General features: G+C 45.3%; 2 protein-coding genes across 5 annotated transcripts; one reads left to right on the forward strand and one right to left on the reverse strand.

Annotated features, from left to right (window-relative positions):
• Positions 1 to 6,408: 6,408 nt before the first annotated feature.
• Positions 6,409 to 8,021, forward strand: LOC121400432. The gene is made up of 2 exons (XM_041583535.1): positions 6,409 to 6,725; positions 6,810 to 8,021. Exons 1-2 carry the CDS (start codon positions 6,602 to 6,604, stop codon positions 7,469 to 7,471), a joined length of 786 nt encoding a protein of 261 aa, XP_041439469.1. The 5' UTR covers positions 6,409 to 6,601; the 3' UTR covers positions 7,472 to 8,021.
• Positions 8,022 to 9,018: 997 nt separating this feature from the next.
• Positions 9,019 to 17,369, reverse strand: LOC108709302 (ICOS ligand). 4 transcript variants are annotated; one of them, XM_041583536.1, is made up of 6 exons: positions 17,188 to 17,369; positions 12,009 to 12,043; positions 11,281 to 11,640; positions 10,612 to 10,839; positions 10,042 to 10,316; positions 9,019 to 9,598 (listed from the first exon to the last, which is right to left on the reverse strand). In XM_041583536.1, the coding sequence occupies exons 1-5, from the start codon at positions 17,202 to 17,204 to the stop codon at positions 10,063 to 10,065; spliced, it is 894 nt and encodes a 297-aa protein (XP_041439470.1). In that variant the 5' UTR covers positions 17,205 to 17,369; the 3' UTR covers positions 9,019 to 9,598; positions 10,042 to 10,062. The 4 variants fall into 4 exon arrangements, with proteins under 4 accessions (XP_041439470.1, XP_018104509.1, XP_041439472.1 ...); XM_018249020.2 differs by having other exon boundaries at positions 10,105 to 10,316; positions 17,188 to 17,367; XM_041583538.1 differs by lacking the exon at positions 17,188 to 17,369 and adding an exon at positions 12,940 to 12,975.
• Between the last annotated feature and the right edge of the window lie 2,868 nt (positions 17,370 to 20,237).

The following is a 20,237-nucleotide window of genomic DNA, read 5'->3' on the forward strand; positions in this document are numbered from 1 at the left end:
ATTTTTCATGCTTGTGTTGCTCCCCAACTAATTTTACATCTGAATGTTGCTCACGGGTGGAAAAAGGTTGGGGACCCCTGGTTTAGTGAATGATCCCCAGTGTATCTTATTAGTGCCCATTGGTAGCACTGACTGGTTTTGGTGCACAGAGCCGGCACTGAACTTCTTTGTCCTATAATGGCAGGAGACTGATGCAAAGGGGTTCGTTAGTCAATTGCAGGATTGTCTGGGCAGGGGCCACACTCCCTCATGTGAAGGGTAACTTGCTGCACCAACCTAGAGGTTTATTTTATTTCTACATGCAACTGCATTGGGGCCCCACAGTGGGTAGTTGCACCTGCTAGATGTCCTGTCTGTCTTACCTGATATGTTTGAAGTAGGTGGGTGTAGCACATCAGTGAGAAGCTTGGCCAGTGTGATGTGCATATGGCACCAAACCCCATCCATCTCCTGTTCCCATAGTTCCTCTGGCATTTCCACAGCTGATGTCTTGGTGTAAGTTCCATCCTCATTTTCTGGTTCTGCTCCACCCGGATCCCTTTCTGAGAGAAGCTCCAGCGAATGTTCAGCTCCTGAGGGTAAAATGCGTCGGCCTTGCAGATCAGCCGCTGCCTCCCAGCATCCATCTCTTCCCTTCAGAGTCATCATATGAGTAGTTTGGGGTTCGTAATGGAAAAAATCTATTAGTTCTGCAGCCTCTAAAGAACATGGGATTGGTTACTGGAATTGAATATTAAAAGGGGCACATGGGTAACCGACAGTATAATGGAAAAGGGCAAAGTTCACTCTAATTCCTTCTCTGCTTAAACTTATGTGTGCAGTTTTGAAAAAACACTGCTCAGAATTAATACACAATTTTGTGTGGAAACACAATTCTTTGCGCTAGCCTCAATTTGTGTGAACACGTGAGTGCACACCTTAGAGGGAACACAAAAGGGTTGTGACTGTCTCTACTTCCTTTGCACGGGGGGGGGGTGTATTTCCTGGTACTCGTGTGACTGTCTCTACTTCCTTTGCATGGGGGAGTGTATTTCCTGGTACTCGTGTGATTGTCTCTACTTCCTTTGCATGGGGGGGTGTATTTCCTGGTACTCGTGTGATTGTCTCTACTTCCTTTGCATGGGGGGATGTATTTCCTGGTACTCGTGTGACTGTCTCTACTTCCTTTGCATGGGGGAGTGTATTTCCTGGTACATGAAAAAGGCAATTTAGCCAGCACTCACCAAGTGTTTCAAATTCTTGTAAATAATCTGGTGCACGTCATTCGGTGTCCAATCCAACCGACTTGAAATATCTAAACAAAATGTAGCAGACATCACCATGTGCGAATTCAATTAAAAAGCCTTTATTTGTTACTTTTTGGCTTCAAAATCCGGACAGATACAACGATTCAAGCCGAACAATGGCCTTTTATCAAGATAATGTTACACACGTACATACATCTTTATACTATTTTCTATAGCACCATCTTGTGGCAAAATACCGAAATAACATTAAAATACAGATACATTTTTTTATAGCTATATGTACATTTTGTTGGAACATTTCTGTCCACTAGTGTAATGAAACCTTCTGGCCCCAGTGTGTGTGTGTGTGTGGGTGGGTGGGTTGGGTGGGTCACTGCTACAGCTTGACAAAACCCTAAGATATTTTGATAATAAGGGTTCTTCATTATTACCGTCGGGACACATGGAGTGCAGCAGGTATAGACACTGTGCAGGGCAAATACTCCTCTGTAGAGCTGGACAGTTAGATGACTGCACTCAAGCCAGTGCCATATAAAAGAGTCACAAATAAGAAGTGCCTATAGAAACAGGTCCTACAGGAAGTGAGTGCGGCCTATGCATTTTCTTTAGCGCGCGTGCGCTAGAGAAGGTGGCAGCTCCCAGCAACCTCCACTATAAAGTGATACTCTAAAGCACACAGTGGCACAGCGACTCCCAGCATTCCAAACCTAGAGTGGATAAAAGAACCAAACTGTAAGCAGGTAGGTAGCAGAGATCTCTCTGATTAATACAAAGGGATAAAAACAACTGCATGGAGCACAATGATATTTTGACTACGCCCATTTTATGGCTGCACCAACTAATTACTAACTCATTTCTGGGAGTCATGTTTTATGTGTTATGACAGTTTTGCTACTGAAGGTAAAATTGCCCTTTAATCTGAGTCTCAGTTCCCACAAGAGACCTGCTTATCTTAAATAGTTACAATTTTATCTTTGCTTATCTTAAATTGTTTTAATTCTAGCTCAGTGCAGGTGCTGAGTATTCTGGCCTCTCTACCAAAAAGCCTCTTATTTAATTAAGGTGCAGAAACGTTATCCTTTTCTGGCATCAGTGCAGGAGATAAAAGAGAAACTCGGACTTTATAATAAAAATGTGCGACTGCAGGTGAGCTGCCAAAATCCTGCAGAAAATGACACAGTTGGAAGGTATGCTGGGGGGTATTTGGAGACAACAGAATGTGTAACTCTAGGCAGTATCATTCTGCTTGTGACTGGGCATGATTACGCTTAACATTAGAGAATAGAGCCCTCCTTTTACAGCACAACCCCCTAAGGCCCTTTACTAATATCTCTTATCTCTGAATTCACCCCTTTGGGCTCTGTTCTCATCACATCAATTCCTAAGCGTTTCCTCTTAAAGAGACAGCACAGCTTGTCCCGAGCAGACGTATTTCTTTTTTGAGATAACTGTTCGTATGATGTAAAGAGTGATATTCTGAGACAATTTGCATTTGATTTTCATTTTTTATTATTTGTGGTTTTTGAGTTACTTAACTTTTTATTCAGCAGCTCTCCAGTTTGCAATTTCAGCAATCTTGTTGCTAGGGTCCAAATTATCCTAGAAACCATGCACTGATTTAAATAAGAGACTGGAATATGACTAGGGGAGGTCTGAATAGAAACATGAATAACGAAAAGTAGCAATAACAATGAATGTGTAGCCTTACAGAGCATTTGTTTTTAGATGGTGTCAGTGAACCCCATGTCAAAGCTGAAAAGAGTCAGAAGAAGAAGACAAATAATTAAAAAACTATAAAAAAATAAACAGTGAAGACCAATTGAAAAGTTGCTTTGAATTGGCCATTCTATAACATACTTAGTTGACCTTTCAACACTTGTTTCAGTTCAGTTGGTTTCACTTCCCCAGAAATAAAGACTTTTCCCAATGACTTTCTTATTCAATGTGTGACTGTTTTTCTATTATTGAAGTGTAAATTTTCATGTTTCCCCTTATGTATTTAGGAAGCAGCTGTGTGTGTGTGGTTGGGGGGGTCAATGACCCTGTAACTGATCCATGTGTTTGTCCCTGCTGAGCAGAATCCCTGAGTTTACTTAGAATACATTTGCAAATATATTAGCCGGTGGCGAAATGCGGAAGTTCGCCACGAATTCGTGCCAGGCGAATTTATTCGCCCATCACTATATACCAACCCTTCCTTCCTGCCCAAGATGGTTTCAGGTTTCCATCTTAATTAGGATATAGTAATCCTGGTCCTTCACTCTCAGGACCTTGGTCTTCAAGAGGACAACGCCTTAGCTCTAGACAAGGTCAGAGCCATAAAGACTTATGTGAAACAAACTAAATCCATTAGACAGACAGAGGCCTTATTCATACTCTTTGGGGGCAACAAAGTGGTATTTGCCACCACGAAAAGGTCCATAGCCAGATGGATAGTGGCCTCAATCCTCGAAGCCTACACCAGAGCGGGAATGCCCCCTCCCATTCAAATGAAGCCTCATTCCACAAGAGAGGTCAGTACATCATGGGCCTCCCATCAAGAGGCTTCTCTAGAAGCAAATTGCCAAGCAGCCACTGGGGCATCCCCACATACTTTCTCTATGTTCTATAAGTTTTTCATTCAAGCCAATCAGAGTTGGGCAGGAAGGTGCTACAAGCAGCAGTAGCACATAGTCATCTTCCTGGTAGTTAATTTCAGTTTTTGTTTTTCAAACCTTCCGGTCATTATAGTTTTTCTCTACCCTTTTTGCACGGCTTTGGGACATCCCCATATGTCCTGCATTGACAGGTAGGGCATTACGCATAAAAGGAGATTTGCTTACCTGATAAATCAGGTGCATAGGCATAGGCCGGGGCCGGAACTAGGGGTAGGCAGAGTAGGCACGTGCCTAGGGCGCAAAGCTGGGGGGGCCCCAGGCAGGTACCTCCTCTGTCGCCTACCCCAAGACCGGTGCCTGACTCTCTGTGTTTTTTCCATCCACTTGCACTCCTGCGCATGCGCGCAAATGCACGCTCGCACTAATTCGCGCATGCACACGTTCGCTGCAATTCATGCATGCGCAGGAGTGCAAGAAGGCGAAAAACCACATCTTTCTTGCACATGTGCACACAAGCGCCGCCTTGCGCATGCACACTCGGGCTACGCCGGCGCATCGTACGCCGGCGAATCGTACGCCAGCTTGCCTTGGGCGCCTAAGCGGTGCGGCCCGGCCCTGGCATAGGCCCATACTGTCACTGCAGCATCCCACTCTTGGGTGTGGGTGCCAGTAACTGAACTAGGTGGGGGCGGGCCCTGGTGCGGGCCATGCAGCCCCCCCTCATCTGTGCGCATTTTCTTTGCGGCTGCAGCTGACTCCAGGGGGCTGCCGAGGGGGCCCTGCGGGGGTGCGGGCCCTGGCCCAGTTGCACCCCCTGCTCCCCCGGTAGTTACGCCACTGCCCGGTGCTGCTGTGCTTTATAGATAGGGAGTTAGTTCTCTGTATTCTGTGTGTCTCCATTCAAAGACATTACAAACAACTGAGGGTAGAAGGAGACACAGGAAGAGGAGGAACTTAAGAATTCATTAATGTTTGTCCTGCCTCCAGAAAGGAGAACTTAACCCCACAGTACGGGCCGATGCAAAAGAGTTTTACCAGGTAAGCAAATCTCTGTTTCCGCACTCAGTATAGGGGACCAGGCCAGGTGGTTTTTCCCTGTATATTGTAGGATTCTGGTTCACTTCAGCCAAGCTGGAGCCGAGGTGACGTTGTTTGTGCCAGATATGATGCAGATACACGTGGTTAACCACAGCAAAGGGCAGCCTTCCCAGGAGTCCAGGTGTTGCCTCAGGGGCCCAGGGGATCATTTCATCTTGTACCTCCTGCAGCCGTAGGACACATCAGTTACGCCATTTTGACCTACTGTACTACTTCTACCTCTCTGCCTTACCTGCAACTGTTGGTCTGCAGAGGCCTCTGTGTGGCCCTTAGCCTATACCCCTGAGTGCATCCCTAAAAGCAAGAGATCAGGAGGAACATTTAGAACCAAAATGGAGGGTTTCAGGAGCAGCGAGACTGGGGATTAGTTTAGCAATGGCCACATTGTGTATAGTAAAAAATGGGACACCACAGCCCCTGAGGAGCAGTAAAGTGCTGTCTCGAGTCCCCTCCTAATGCCAGGCTTCATATTCTTGGAACATATTGATGGAATCGGCATGTCTCTCTCAGGGCAAATCACTGCTCCATTGCAGCTGAATGTGAAGAAACACAACAGAGTCATATATGTGCAGTGAGGGACCTTGTTACCTGGGGCCAAGGCTGCTGCACTCTATCTGGTATCTGGGTTATTAGCAATGCATGGGGGACATTTGGGATGTGAGAATGTGCAGTGTTACACTAGGGGGCACCCATTGGCAATATGTGACAGGTCCATCACTGATGTTGAAACCACATGGGTTAAATACAGCCATAACCCTCCTGTCACTTTCACTTTTGCTCCATTTCCTGAGCTGTAAATTAACTGTCAGGGGGCATGTGTTTTTTTCTACCAGTGGCCCTCACAAACTGGGCCCTTCTCACTATCCTAATATGCAATATTACTTTTACTCATCCCATAAAGATTTGTTTTGTATAGGGCTGTAGTTCTGCTCTTCATTAACTGCCCCTAAAGGTGGCCATACACGGGCCGATAAAAGCTGCCCATGATCTATCCGGATCTATCCGTGTATGGCCACCTTAAGGCTCTCTCTACTCCTTCCTCTTGTGCTTCCAGCTCTTTCTCTTGTCCCAGGGCCTGTGCATTGTGCCTTTGCTGCCCATGACTTTTGCTCTGGGCAAACTTTGGAGCCGCCCCTTTACACCCCCAATTGTTCCTGAAAAGTGTGCAAATGTGGAATAGTAGAAAGGTGGCCATTCCATGTGTGGCCCCTGGTAAATTCGCTGCCCATTTGGTTTTAGAGCATAACAGACTGGTCTGTGAATTGGCATCCTTAAGTGCAGGACATGTGTGTTACAGGGAGAGCTTTGGATTTGTTGGGAGTCTCTCCCTGAATTAGGGGTACAGGCAGATACATCAGAAAGGTACAAGGAAGGGACAGATGCTTTATTCACCAGTAGCTCCTCCCAGCAGACAGGATTAAGCGAATCAGATTAGAGAAAATGAGGTTCAATGTTAAGGAGGGAAAGGGGTGTTACAGGGAAGTAAAGCTGTAGGATTCTCTTCCTGAATCAGTGGTACAGGTACAAGGAAGGGTCTGATGTCTATTAGTGTGATAAAAGGCAAGGCTGATTTTTGCTCCATTTGGGGGCTGCTTTTGTGCCCTTGTTTGGATGAGTGGGAAATTGGTAGGAATCATGTGATTGAAGTGTTTGACTGACATGTGTCTGTTTGTTTGTCCCCAGCTCACAGTTCTTCCTTTGCAGACAATGGTGAATCATGTAAAGTTGAGCGGGACGTGGATCCTGTTCTCGTGGAATTCAGCAAAGCCAAGAAGCCGATTGGGTGAGTTATTATTTCCCAGTGCACTAGTGAATGAGCTCCCTGTAACCCCCTCTGTTCCTCACTCCTTCCCACTTCCTATTTCAGTCTGTGCTGTTTCACCCCCTGTACTGGCCACTTCGGTCATTGCCAGAGTAGAGGTAACAGTGGGGCAGGAGGAGGAGCTTGGAGGAAAATGGCCGTTTGCTGGAACCGCTAAATCCATCTCTGCGCTAAGGAGGTGGACATATCCTCTGCAATGGGTCTGTGGGTGTCTGGGTATAGTAGTATCCTGTGTCCCAATGCTGGGAGTGGGGGTGTGTGTTGGGGATGTGGGGGTTGCACCATTTTCTTCTGGTACAACTGCAACAAACACACTTCCACTTCATTCTTCCCGGCTTTTCTGCTTCCACCAATTCCCTGAAATAAGCCGCACCTTTATGTCAGCTCCACCCCTTATTCTCATGCCACACCCTTATATCAGCTCCACCCCTCTCTCACTTCCAGCTCCTCATCATCCCAATTCTCACTTCCTGCACCCCAATATCATCTCCCCCCCTTCCCAAATCTCTAGCCCCCCCCACCCCCCCCAAGCAGAAGCTCTCCTCTGCCCCATTCCTTGCCCTTTGGGCACATATCCAGCAGTCGCTGGGTGGGAGAGTCCCCAGTATTCCCTTTTCTCCGCCAGAGGCCACCCCCACACTTACTTTAGCAGAACTGAAACTGGAATAGGAAGAAACCCAAATGAAAAGGGATGTGAGCGACTGTAGAGCATACTGCCCCCCTCTCACTCTCACAATGTCCTATAGACTGGGGGAACTGGGGGCAGCTTGTTCTTCTACTCACTCCTAATGTGCTTGTCATTAGCATTCCTTAAAGGCAAACTATACCCCCGAACAATGTAGGTCTCTATAAAAAGATAATGCATTAAACATCTCATGTGTAAAACCCTGCTTCATGTAAATAATCAATTTTCATAACAATGTATTTCTCTAGTAATATGTGCCATTGGGTAATCATAAATAGAAAATTGTAATTTTAAAAAAGAAGGGCCAACCTGAATCTGGTCTACGCAAACAAACCAAACAAACCATACATGTTAGGTCACATGAGCCAATTAAAGACAAGATTTCTCTCACTCTCACAATGTCCTACAGACTGGGGGGACTGGGGTGCTTGTCATTAGCATTCAGTTACAGTTAAGCTGGCCATAGACGTAAAGTTCTCATTGTACGAATCGGGGATTCGTACGATTTTCGGAACGTGTGTGGAGAGTCCCGACATTTTTTGTCCGGCGGAGATCGGTCGTTTGGTCGATCGGACAGGTTAGAAAATTTCTGTCGGCTGCCGATAATATCTCTGCGTGTATTGCCGATCGTACGATTTTCAGAGGAAGACTGTCACTAGCTTTGGTTGGACATAGATATCGTACGATTGTTGTCATGGGCAGAACATCGGCTGATCTGTACTTTATTTGGTCGGAATGGTAAGACTTTGATCTGAATGGTTAGTGGCAGGTCGGGAGATGGGAAAGTCCGATCGTACATTGATTCGTACGATCGGATCTTTGCGTCTGTGGCCAGCTTTAGAGTTGTAGTATTTCTGGTCAGGTGATCTCTGAGACAGCACACAGACCCTCACAAAATGGTGGTTCACGGCAAGAGATGTAAAAGGGCAATATTTACTTAAATATATGTACCAGTTTGGTAAAATTCTTTAATAAGGCACTTAATGGGATATAAACTATCTGTTGCTTAAATATTAATTTTGGGGTGAAAGATTTCCTTTAAATTAGAGGGTTATATCTGAAGGGGGGGGGATTAAATTTTATCCCACTGACTCCCAATACACTGTAACAATATATTAATTAGGAGGTGAGGGGCATAGTGTAGTTAAAGGGAGAGCTTATTTGTTCCTCATGCTACTGATCCCCTGCCTTTACTACACTCATGCTAAGTGTTACTCTATGGGCACAGGGAGTTTTAATTAGGGCTTAGCTATTCCATACTGTCAGCTAGGGACCCCAGTACAGTTAGTATAATTGTGCATAATTACTTACTATGGGGTCGTTTTTATTTCTACATTACACTGTTTACTCTCATATATTTTATTCCTAAACAAACAAGTGTATTTTTCACTTGCAGTACAGCAGTAAAGAGTAACTGAAGTTCATCAGAGCACAAGTCACATTACTGGGGGCATCTGGGAAACTGACAATATGTCAGATTTCAGATGTTTTGCGATGACTGTATCCCTTAACCGCATGGCTGCTACTTAGCAGCAGCTAAACCCGCAGCAAGAGAAAGAAACATTCATATAAGTTATACTAAAGCCGGTAGGCTAATTTAATTATCAATCTTCTCCATTCCATGTGAGGCATCTTGGCTGTAGGGGTTGGAAGAGTGGATACAGTCTGGTACATGCCCCACCACACACTAAATACCGATAAAGATCTCAGTGAGATGCAGAAAAAATTGCATTTTTGGGGTACTAGTACAACATGGTCCTTACATATCAATATGCTTTGATCATTCTAACGGCAATACATCACTCAAAACTGATAGTTGTATGGTTGCTATGGGTTACTGGACTGCAGCAGTCCGCCCCCTTGAGTTCACATTTTAAACAGAAACGAATCTTGTGTCATTCCTCTGCGGTGCCCCTCATAGCCTCCGACAAACAAATCAGACAGAAGAAGAACTATTTGGCAACTGGTGCAACACAGGTTTCAGGTCTAATCTTGAGGCCACGTGATCATTCTGAGCTTCTACTGTACCTTCCCACCAACAACAGAACGTCACCTCCAAAAGGAGCCTGGGATGTATGGGGGACAGGAACCACCACAGCAAATTCTTCCACAGGAGTCACATTTCATTTGTCCCAAAGTTCTATGTCTCCTACAGACAGAAAAAGAGTGTGATTGGAGAGAGAACTGCCCAACCAAATCTGGAAATTATATACAGAAACATACTGCAGCTTGATGTTATGAGGCTGAAATAAAGAGCTTACAATCTAAAGTTGTGCGGGAGAGCGACATAAAAGATTTAAAGCTTAGACTTAAAGTAGTATTATTACTCCTACCACCCAAAGATTGCCTAACCCAGTTTGATTATGGAACATCTTCTGGGCAATAGTTGTGAAGGGGGTGGGAAGGGGAATAACCTTAAATGGGACATTAGAATAAAAGGACACTTCCGTTCTAAACAGCTGGTTCCTTGGTTGAGATGTACATTTTTTTGCACAGTTAGGTTAGTTTTTATTTTCATTATTTAAATAGAATAAGGAAAAAATTGTCCTAGTGACACTGAGTTGAATCAGTGAGGTGATCTTGTTGACCCACCATGAGTTTCTCTTCATCCCTCTATTGCTTTACTTGCCCATCCAGGTTCATGTCCCATCTCACCTCAGGGTTCCTTCCTTGTAATGGTAATTCGGTGCCCTCCTTATTATCCTTTGGTTCCACTTGCCAAACGCACTGAGGTTTCCTTGCTAGACACAGTCCAACAGCCAACAGGGCCAATACAATTAAAGGTAATATTGTACCAATCACAGTTTCCGAAACGTGACTCTGCCGCTCAGCATAATGCTCATTATGAGGTGGGATTTCTAGGAAGTCTGGAAACAGAGAATCTATGAGACTCAGGGAATGTGAGTGTAACTACTCCATATACACTTTATATGCCAATATTCTGTTGGTCCATATAACCCTTTAATCTTTAACATGCAATACTGTTCTGAGTGCAGCGTTGGCCTCCAAAGGGAGGGAGACCTTTCTCCATCAACTCTTTACGGGGGTTTGGTGTTTTATTGCTGTAGCTTCATAGTTTGAAATAAAACTTTATTTGTCTAGTAATGTTTTCTAGTATGTGAAACAACTATGACCCACCAAACCCAATGTGTATTGACTTACATGGCAGTGAGGTGACATTTCCCTGTGGGTTCTCCACGATGCAGGTGATGTTGAGGGACTGGGTAACATTTACAGTGATATTCAAGTGACCAGAACCAAGCAGGGATCCATCCACTGAGTTCAGCCACCAGACCCTTGGCTTCGGTAACCCTCCGTATGAATTACAGATGAGCGTGACCTCCAGCCCAGGCATCATGTTGATGGAGACAGTTGGGATGCTGAACTCGGCTGAAAGGAAAAGACTCAGGTTAAAAATAGGGGCAGAACCTTCTTATTGGGGGTCTCTGGGACAACAGGGGGTGTTACTTTATCTAGATAGAGGCATCTGTCTTGAAGGACACCAGGAGCTCCTCTCTGCTCTGCAGATGCCACTAGATGTACAAGTTCAGTTGCAGTCAGTCGTTAAGGTCCCACAGCAAAATAGAGATGGATTTACTTACAATGTTCAATCCCACCACTGATCATGCAGGATGATCTGGACTGAGATCATTAGAAGTGGTAAATGTGGAAACCAGCTAACTTGGTGTTTGGTGAATAAAGATGCTTGTGGGCCTGGCTGGTTGGTTAGTGTGTGGGTAGTGGGTAATGCTTGTTACTGGTGAGGTTGGAATCCCAATGGATATAGTAATGATTTAGTAGGAGGGTCAATTCCCTGGATTTAGAGCTTACCCTGAACCTTGAGTTTCACCGTGCTGTTCTGCATAAGTGTCATCATGGGCAGTTTCTTAAACATAACAATACACAAATATGTCCCCTGGTCCTTCTCAGTCAGATTGGAGAGGTACAAGGTGAAGTCTCCTTCTTTAAGCTTCATGGGATCCAACCACGCACGACCCTTGTATGCCCAATGTTGGAATTTCTCATCCACCTGCCCTTCAACTACTGCAGCAACCGTTAAGTCTTCCTCTGAAACCTTAATCTGCCAGTACACGTAAAGTTGGTGCAAAGGGGCCTGGAGAGGCTGGTACCTGCAGGGCATCTCCATCTTGGTCCCTAGTCGTCCAAAAAGGGATGTACCATTCGCCCAACCTGTGAGGGAAACCCACCATGTCGGATAAAGCCACAGGTAGATACAGTGGGGGGCTGAGTTCTTATCCAGGACTTTGTTTTCTTTGGTACCAAAGAGCTAATTTGTATAGTATTCCATAGCCACCACCGCCCATCAGCCTCAAAGCCAAACACTTCTCTTAAACATAAAGGGGGCATATACTGTATATAGTACCTTATACAGATTAGAATCACTTAAATACTATGAGAGAAACCAGTGAGTGAGGGAAACAGTAAATGAGAGAGGGACACAGAGAGTGGGAAGGTGAGTATGACTGAAGGTGTGGGACAATAAGTGAGTGAGATCATGAGAAAGTGGCCCAGTGAGTGAAACTCGCATTGTACTTTACCAGATATGAGGTTCCACAGGAGACCAAGGAGCAACCTGTGAGGAGACAGAAAGAGAGGACGAGAATGTGAGTAAGGGCTTTACCACACGGGCAGATTCGGGGAGATTTAGTCGCCTGGCAACTAATCGTCTCTTCTTCAAGGCGACTTCGGAAATTGAATTGCTGCGAGTGCATTGCCACAGGCGATTTTTTATTTCAGCAGGCAGAAGGCAGGGGGAAGGAAGTTCGGGGAGATTGTCACCCCGAAGAAGGGGCGATTAGTCGCAAGACGACTAAATCTCCCCACAACTGTCCGTGTTCTAAAGCCCTTAATGATTAAAGAACAAAGGAAAAAGTGATCTCATGGTTTATCACATGGAAACTCATGGACGAGATTCAATGCATCTCAGATTGAACCTTATTCATGAGTTTTCATATGATAAACCTTTTTCCCACTGAATTTAATCTGTCCCAATGTCAGGAAATTTAATGTTAAAGTGATACTGACACTGAAAATTTTCTTTTCAAAATATGAATCTACATTAAAAGTTACATATAGATCACATTGATTGTTTTTTTGCTGATAGTTCTGCTTTTGTAAGTAATTATTACTTGAAGTTCCTAAACTTGACTGTTTTGCCAACCTGGCTGTCCCATCTCAGTCAGTTAGAGTTTCTAATGCTAACAGACTCCTGCTGCACAAATATGGCAGCTCCCTCATACAGGGACATAGCAGAAAGGTAATGTAAAAGCATCAGGCAAATACTTTTATGGCAAAATTATAAATAGCATTCAAAGATAATGTTATGATGGTTATAAAAAAATTGTTATTTTCTGGAGATAGTATCTCTTTAAGTAAAGACTGGCACTAGGGACTAACCTTTAATATTCACAATAATAGTGCCCTGATTTCCCTTCTTTAAAAAGCAGCAGTCCTGCCCTTGACAATCACCTGACTCTCTGTATTTTCTGCTCCTGGGCTGCTCTCTTTCCCATGGTCAGACAGGAACCTCCCCTGGTTAAGTGAATCTAATCCCCAGAGAAATACAGAGAGATTCAGAGATACTGAGAGATACATAAAGAGAGACAGAGATACAGGGAGAAACAGAGAGATACAGAGAGATAACAAGATACAGAGATATCGCACCACTGATCACATCTACATTCTGCACAGCCTCATAAGGAACCATGTCCATAATACAAAACATGAAAAAATATTTGCCTCTAGATTTTAAAAAGGCTTTTGACTCAGTGTGGCATCTAGGTCTATTTCTGAGACATCTGGAGAGTGGGATGGGAGGGAAGACATATGATGTCATTAAGAGCTCATATACTGAGAACCAATGCAGCGTGAAGATTAACGGAAAGAGAAGCGAGTGGTTCCGGCAGGAACGTGGAGTCAGACAGGGCTGCAGCCCCAGTCCAACTTTATTTAACATCTACATTAATGAACTGCCAGCAGCCTTAGATTCCTCCTCAGCACCAGGACTGAAACTACATGACACCGAGGTGAAGTTCCTGCTGTATACTGATGATCTCCTTCTTCTGTCACCAATAGAGAGTGGCCTGCAAGCAAACCTGACAGTGCTGGAGAAGTACAGCACAACATGGGCACTACCCATTAACAGAACAAAGGTCATGGTGTTCCAGAAGAAGAGCAAACAAAGCAAAAATCCCTCCCTCATACAAAACAACTGTACACTGAGTGGCACTGACAGCTATTCCTACCTTGGCCTTGAAATCAGTCAATCAGGAAGCTTTAAACCAACAATAGCTGTCCTAAAATACAAGGCGTGCAGGACCTTCTATGCCATCAGAAGACATCTGTTCCACCTTAAACCACCAGTGAGAGTCTGGCTTAGAATCTTCGACTGTGTCATCACGCCAATCCTCCTCTATGGTAGCGAAGTGTGGGGTCCTGTCACTTACCCAGACCAACCCAAATGGGACTCTAGCCCAACAGAAATATTAGTGAAGTACCCTCTCCAGGTCCACAGGAGCACCTCAAACTCTGCTTGTCGGGCCGAGCTGGTCAGATTTCCCCTACTGTTTGCCATACAGTAGAGGCTGCTCTCAAGACTCCCACCAACTGACATAAGGCCACATAACACAAACAATAAACAAATCCAAAGAGAAATATGTCTGTGATTGGAGGAATGAAATATAAAACTCCCAGAAACTTTCCATCTACCAATCACTGGGGGGGAAAACAGACTGGCCCCATATCTGGAAAGGCTACAGAATCCCAAAGGGTAACTGGCTCATCATACAACTGTGTGCTGGGCCAATTAGATTGCAAGCTCTGCTGGAGCACACGCTGATGTCATAGACGGAACCTTTCCTGGGGAGGAGTATAAGGGAGTGAGACACTAGGATAGAGTGTGCTTAAGGGTATATGAGTGAGCGTGTGAGTGGGAGTGAGGCCCTTGATCACTTTAGTGGCCCCCAAGTTTTCTCTCTTGCACCAGTTGCAGCCGCTAATGTTACTGTGAATGGGGCCCCATGTGAGTTAGTGAATAAGAGATGAGCACTAGGGCTGCACACAATTAACCTGACACTCAAAAGACCAGTTTGTTGAGAAAATAGTAAACCAAGTGGAATGTGTGAGCCTGTGATTCCTGCACCCCTGTGGCTGCCTAAATATCTGGAATTGTTCTTGTGTGCAGCCTCCGGCAAAGTTATGGGGGAAGGAACCCTGTGCATTCTGAGTGCGGCATGTTGGAGCTCAGGGGGTACTTACTGCTCAGTGCAGAGCTCTTAACTCCCCCAGTTTCCCCAGGAGGCCCTCTCCCCAGCCTCCTGTGACTGTACAGAAACCCCTCAGTTTTTCTACGTGTCCCCATCCTAGGGGCAAATGTACTAAAGGGCGAAGTGGCTAACGCTGGCGAAAATTTACCAGCAATACGTCATTTTGCCACTTGGGGCACTGGTGTAAATTCATATCTATATATAGACTCTATCGCTACTTCGCACTCTAACACCAGACGCATTTTCGCACAGGCTAATGGACGTAACTATGCTAATTCACTAAGATGCGGATTTTACTGAACCTCTTGCTCCAGACTTGCCATCGCCACCTCAGACCAGACGAAGTGCAATAGAGTAGATATGAGTTCCTCAAAAAAAAGTTGAAATTTTTTCTAAGCCCCCAAAAAAACGCTAGCGTCTTTTCCTTTTTACAGGGTGACTGAAAAAGATTGAAATTCCTTTTTGGGGTAACCTGCTTCCCCCCTACATTTCCTAACATATGGCACCTAAACTAAACTGTGGGCACATGTGTAGGGCAATATACTACCTCTATATAATTTTATTAAGGTTCCCTGGCCTTGTGTAGTGTAATGTATTTGCTGCAGCATATATGGCCATTGTACTTTAACTGCACACCGTATGCAAATTAGCCAACGCTAGCACATCTGCTGATCATATTTTTGCTAGCGCAACTTCGCAAGCCTTTGATACCCTGTGCGCAACTTCGGATCTTCGTGAATTAGCATTGTCCAGGCGAATTTACGCCTGGCGAAGTGTTGCGATGTGGGCGAAGCCAGCGCTGGCAAATTTTCGCAGGTAAGTAAATTTGCCCCCTAGTGTCCCACCAGGGCCCAGAGACTAGGATGGGGGCAGATACATTATGGGGCACTAACACCAGTAAAACTGGGAGGAGAGCTAGCAGGAGTCAGTACAGGAGTGTGCACAAAGGGATATCAGAGCAACCAATCAGCAGTCAGCTTTAATAAGCCTTGTACTGACAGAAACATGGAAGCCAATATCTGGCTTCAGGGCTGCATGGGCTGGGGCTCTCTAGCTCCCCCTTAGTTAGCTGTAGGGGTTGCTAGAGGGGCAATTAATCTCAGTTTAGTTAATGTCTCCCTGCCGATCTCAGTTCTGCAAAGAACAATCCCTGACTTACAGCCCAAATGAGGGGGTTACCTGTCCCACAAGTAGGAAGTGTCTCTGGCAGAGGTGCTTCCTAGTGGGATTCCCCTTGTCCCTTTATTGGTACCCCCCAGCCCAAATTCCTGCTCCAATTAGGAAACAAGGGAGGAAATGACTCAGTTTCGGTTCCGTTGGGGCCGGCGGGGGATCCCCAGGGAGTGAGGCTCAGCCACAAGCACATGACTTACATTATTAGAGCAGTGGGTTTGGGCTGAAGCCCCCCCAATCACATTCAATATTTGCTCAGGCACCCCACCCCCAGTCCATAAAGTGAGGGAAAGTGGTGTACAAGACACACAACTGCTGGAACAAGAATAACTAGGGGGAGGGGCGGTAGAGATGAGTCCCCCAAAACCTCAGCACAATGTCACACTGGGTAATGAGAGCTAAAAGGTAACTGAACCACCTCTTACATAAAGCCTAATGTCACCTGTGGCCAAATGCTTACCAATCCTGCCCCCCACCCATACCACTCACTTCCATGGCACCCACCTGTCCCTGCCCCCACGGGGTGTTATTCAGCTCGCAACAAGCAGCTTTTGTCCAAATCTGCTCCATGTGGTGCAAAATGGCTGACATTAAACCACCCCTCCCCAGAACTGGACTGGGATTCAAAATAGACCCTGCCATTCCTACTACACAGAGGCCCAAACAGCCCCCACCAGCCTAGTTAATAGTCACTTTCTATGGCATCTTACAGCAGCCTCTCTGGCATTTGAACCCACAGATTGCCAGTCTGGGACTGCCTCCCCAAAGGCTGGTCCCCCCCAACCATTTTTTCAGATTGCAAAAAACAGGGCACTTAATAAGAAAGTGGAAAACTCAAAAAATAGAAAGGTGAGCAGAGGCACAGGGGCAATAACAGATGAGAGGAGGAAGGGCTATAAAAGAAAAAGGGAAAGAGACAGAGGCAATACCACAGGGATGGTCAAAGACAGAGGAGAGGTGGGAAGAGACAGAAGCAATTAAAGAGAGGTGGGAGGAGACAGGGGCAATAAAAGAAAAGTGGGAGGAGACAGAGACAATAACAGATTGATGGGAGGAGACAGAGGAAATAAAAGAGAAGGAGGAGACAGGGGCAATAACATAAAGATGGGAGGAGACAGAGGCAATGAAAAAGAGTTGGGAGGAGACTATGTGTGTGTGACGTATGTTCATATGTGTGTGTGAGAGACATTGTGTGTATAATTATATGTATGTATGTAACATTATGTGTACATGTGTGTGTGACATTGTGTGTACATGTGTGGGTGTGAGAGAGACTTACCTGTCACACACAGACATTGCCCTGCAGTTCAGTTTCCTGCTGCCCCCGGGTAGTTTATTTAATTAGGACAGCGGGCCCCCCCCAGTGCTCTGCCTGGCGCTCTTTCCAGCTCCTGCCCATTCCCCCGGTCACACAGCACTGTGGCCCCTGAGCACTGTACTTCTCACTGATACAATGTAACACTTTCACTTGCATTTCCCTGTCCCTCCTCCTGGGGCGGGGCTCCCTGCTCCTGTCTCCCTCTTGCTGCTGCCGGAATGCTCTGAAACCTGTCTGAGTCCCTAAAATTCTAGAAATCAACATAAATGTCAGACTTTCAGTCCAGCAGCACCAGAGGCACAGTGGGTCGGAGCCAGGAACTCCACTTACTCTGCCCACAATATTTCCACTCAAACAGCACAAGAGCAACACATCCCTGGGTAATAAAGAGAGTTGGCAAGACTAACATTAGCTGTGGGCACTGTGTGGCGTGTTCCCCCCTTGGCACAGATAAGGGAAAATTTAGCTACAATACTTACCAAAATTTTCCTTTCCTGGTTACTATGGGCAGCCTTCACACCTATGAGATTTCCCCGCCCTCTTACCGGTGATAGAACAGAATCCACAAATGATAATCCACCTACCTATATATAATACACCTCCTCCCTGTAGGCTATGTCTTTGTGCCTGAGCCTAAACGTTTTAGGAGGGAAACAGTGTGAAGGCTGCCCATAGTAACTAGGAAAGGAAAATTTTGGTAAGTATTGTAGCTAAATTTTCCCTTATCTGTGCCAAGGGGGGAACACGCCACTCAGTGCCCACAGTATTGTAGTTACATTTTCCCTGGTCACTATGGCAGCCTACACACCTATGAGGCCATACCAAACAATCAGAAGGCCATCTGAAAAACCAACTGAACTCAATTTTGCCACACAAAAAAGATTTATTATTATAATCATTCCTTAGGCAATGCCGCCAATGTCAGGCCCGGACTGAGAATTAAAATAGGCCCTGGCATTTCAGGTACACAGAAGCCCAATCAGCCCACATAGAGGCCCAAACATCCCCCACCAGCCCACTAAATACTGACTTTCTATGGGATCTTATAGCAGCCCCTCTGGCATTTGCCAGGCCTGGCCGCCATCAATACTTTAGTCCCAAATTCCTCCTGAGATCTGGGTTGTACTTCTACATGATAGTGCCTTAAGAATGTCTTTGCTGAACTCCATGATGCTGCCTTGCAAATTTGATCCACAGGAACCTCTGCCTGCAATGCCCATGAAGTACTCAAGGCTCTCATGGAATGTGCCTTCACCCCCTTAGGGAATTGTTTTCCCTTATTTTGATAAACCATACATATGTAATTTACTATCCATCTGCTGATGGTAGATACTGAGATTGTTTTTAAGGTAAGTAGCATGTCAGCTATGTCCTTTAGAGTCTCAAATGGCTCTGCTGTGAGAACCTGTAGCACCAACAACAAATCCCATGCAGCTGAGAGTATTCGGCCTGGTGGTCTAAGTGCATTACACTTATTACAAATCCAGTGTCAGACTGGCCCAATGGGACACTGGGAAAAAGAAATCCGGTTGGCTCTGACCCTCATGGGCCCCCGCCAGGCCAGACCCCCCTCTCCCAATGCTCTTTTTTTTTTTAAAAAAAAAACCTATATATTTTCAGCGACGCACATCGTAGTGTAGAGGGGGCGTCGTTTGCATATGCACGCCAAAGGCGTTTTCATGCACAGCGCCTCACAGGAGGGGGACGGGGGGGCCGGAGGGGTGCCCTGGTCAGCAGTCCCGGTGGGCCCCGGGCCCCCCCAGTCTGACCCTGTACAAAGAAAAAATTTATACTTACCGAAATTTTCTTTTTCTTTAGTCCGGAAGGCAGCACAGATACTAATGGGTTAAGTCCCTCACCATCCCTGTAGCACAGGAAAAAAACACAATCATGAATAATTAATCAGCCTACAATTACCCACCTCAGTACCTCCTTCCCCAGTGTTATATACAAGCCAATGAAAAAAACAAGCCAAAACACTATAGAATGCTTATAGTTTTATAATGTGCTGCCTTCCGGACTAAAGAAAAAGAAAATTTCGGTAAGTATAAATTTTTTCTTTTCCTTAGTCCTCCAGGCAGCACAGATACTAATGGGATCTAGCAAGCTAGTATAACCAGGGTGGGTTAAAGGATCTTGAAGAACTGCCTCCAGGACCCGGCTGCCAAAGGCTGCATCATTCAAGGCTGCTAAGTCAAGGCGGTAGAATCTTGTAAATGTAGAAATGCTGCTCCATGTGGCTGCTTTACAGATTTCTTCCAAACTCAAGGCTGACTTTTCTGCCCAAGACGTAGCAACTGCTCTTGTTGAATGAGCTCTTAATTGATCAGGAGCATCTTTTCCTAAAGAAGTATAGGCCAAAGAAATCGTATTCTTCACCCAGGCTGCAATAGTGGATTTTGCAACCTTGTTTCCTTTCGACCTCCCCATAAAGGAAATAAAAAGATGTTCCGAGTCTCTGAAGCTTTTTGTTCTCTCGATATAAATAGACAGACATCTTCTTACATCTAGCTTATTAAGCTCTTCTTCCTCCACAGTGGAAGGCACCGGAAAAAAGGATGGAAGTATAATTTGAGCATTAATATTTTGCGTAGAAGGAACTTTTGGTCAAAAAAAAAAGGTAGAGTTCTGAGCACCACTTTTTCTGGAAAGAATAAAGTATATGGTGGATTAGCTGCCAGTGCTTGCAACTCTCCTACCCTTCTGGCAGATGTTATTGCAACTAGAAACGCTGTCTTCCATGCCAAAAGCTTTTGACTAATAGAATCCAAGGGCTCAAAAGGATGTTTGCATAATGCTGACAATACCAAATTGAGATCCCATGCTGCCACAGGAATTTTTACTGATGGCCTGAACCTCATCATTCCTTTAATAAAACGCTTGATCAAAGGATCTGAAGTTAAAACTCTAGAAGTAATAGCTGAGATGGCTGCTAAATGGACCTTTAAAGTAGCCGGCTTCAACCCTTTGTCAAATCCGTCCTGCAGAAATTGTAAGATCCCTGCCACCGG

This window comes from Xenopus laevis, chromosome 2S (genome assembly GCF_017654675.1).
Source record: "Xenopus laevis strain J_2021 chromosome 2S, Xenopus_laevis_v10.1, whole genome shotgun sequence".
NCBI lineage: Eukaryota > Metazoa > Chordata > Amphibia > Anura > Pipidae > Xenopus > Xenopus laevis.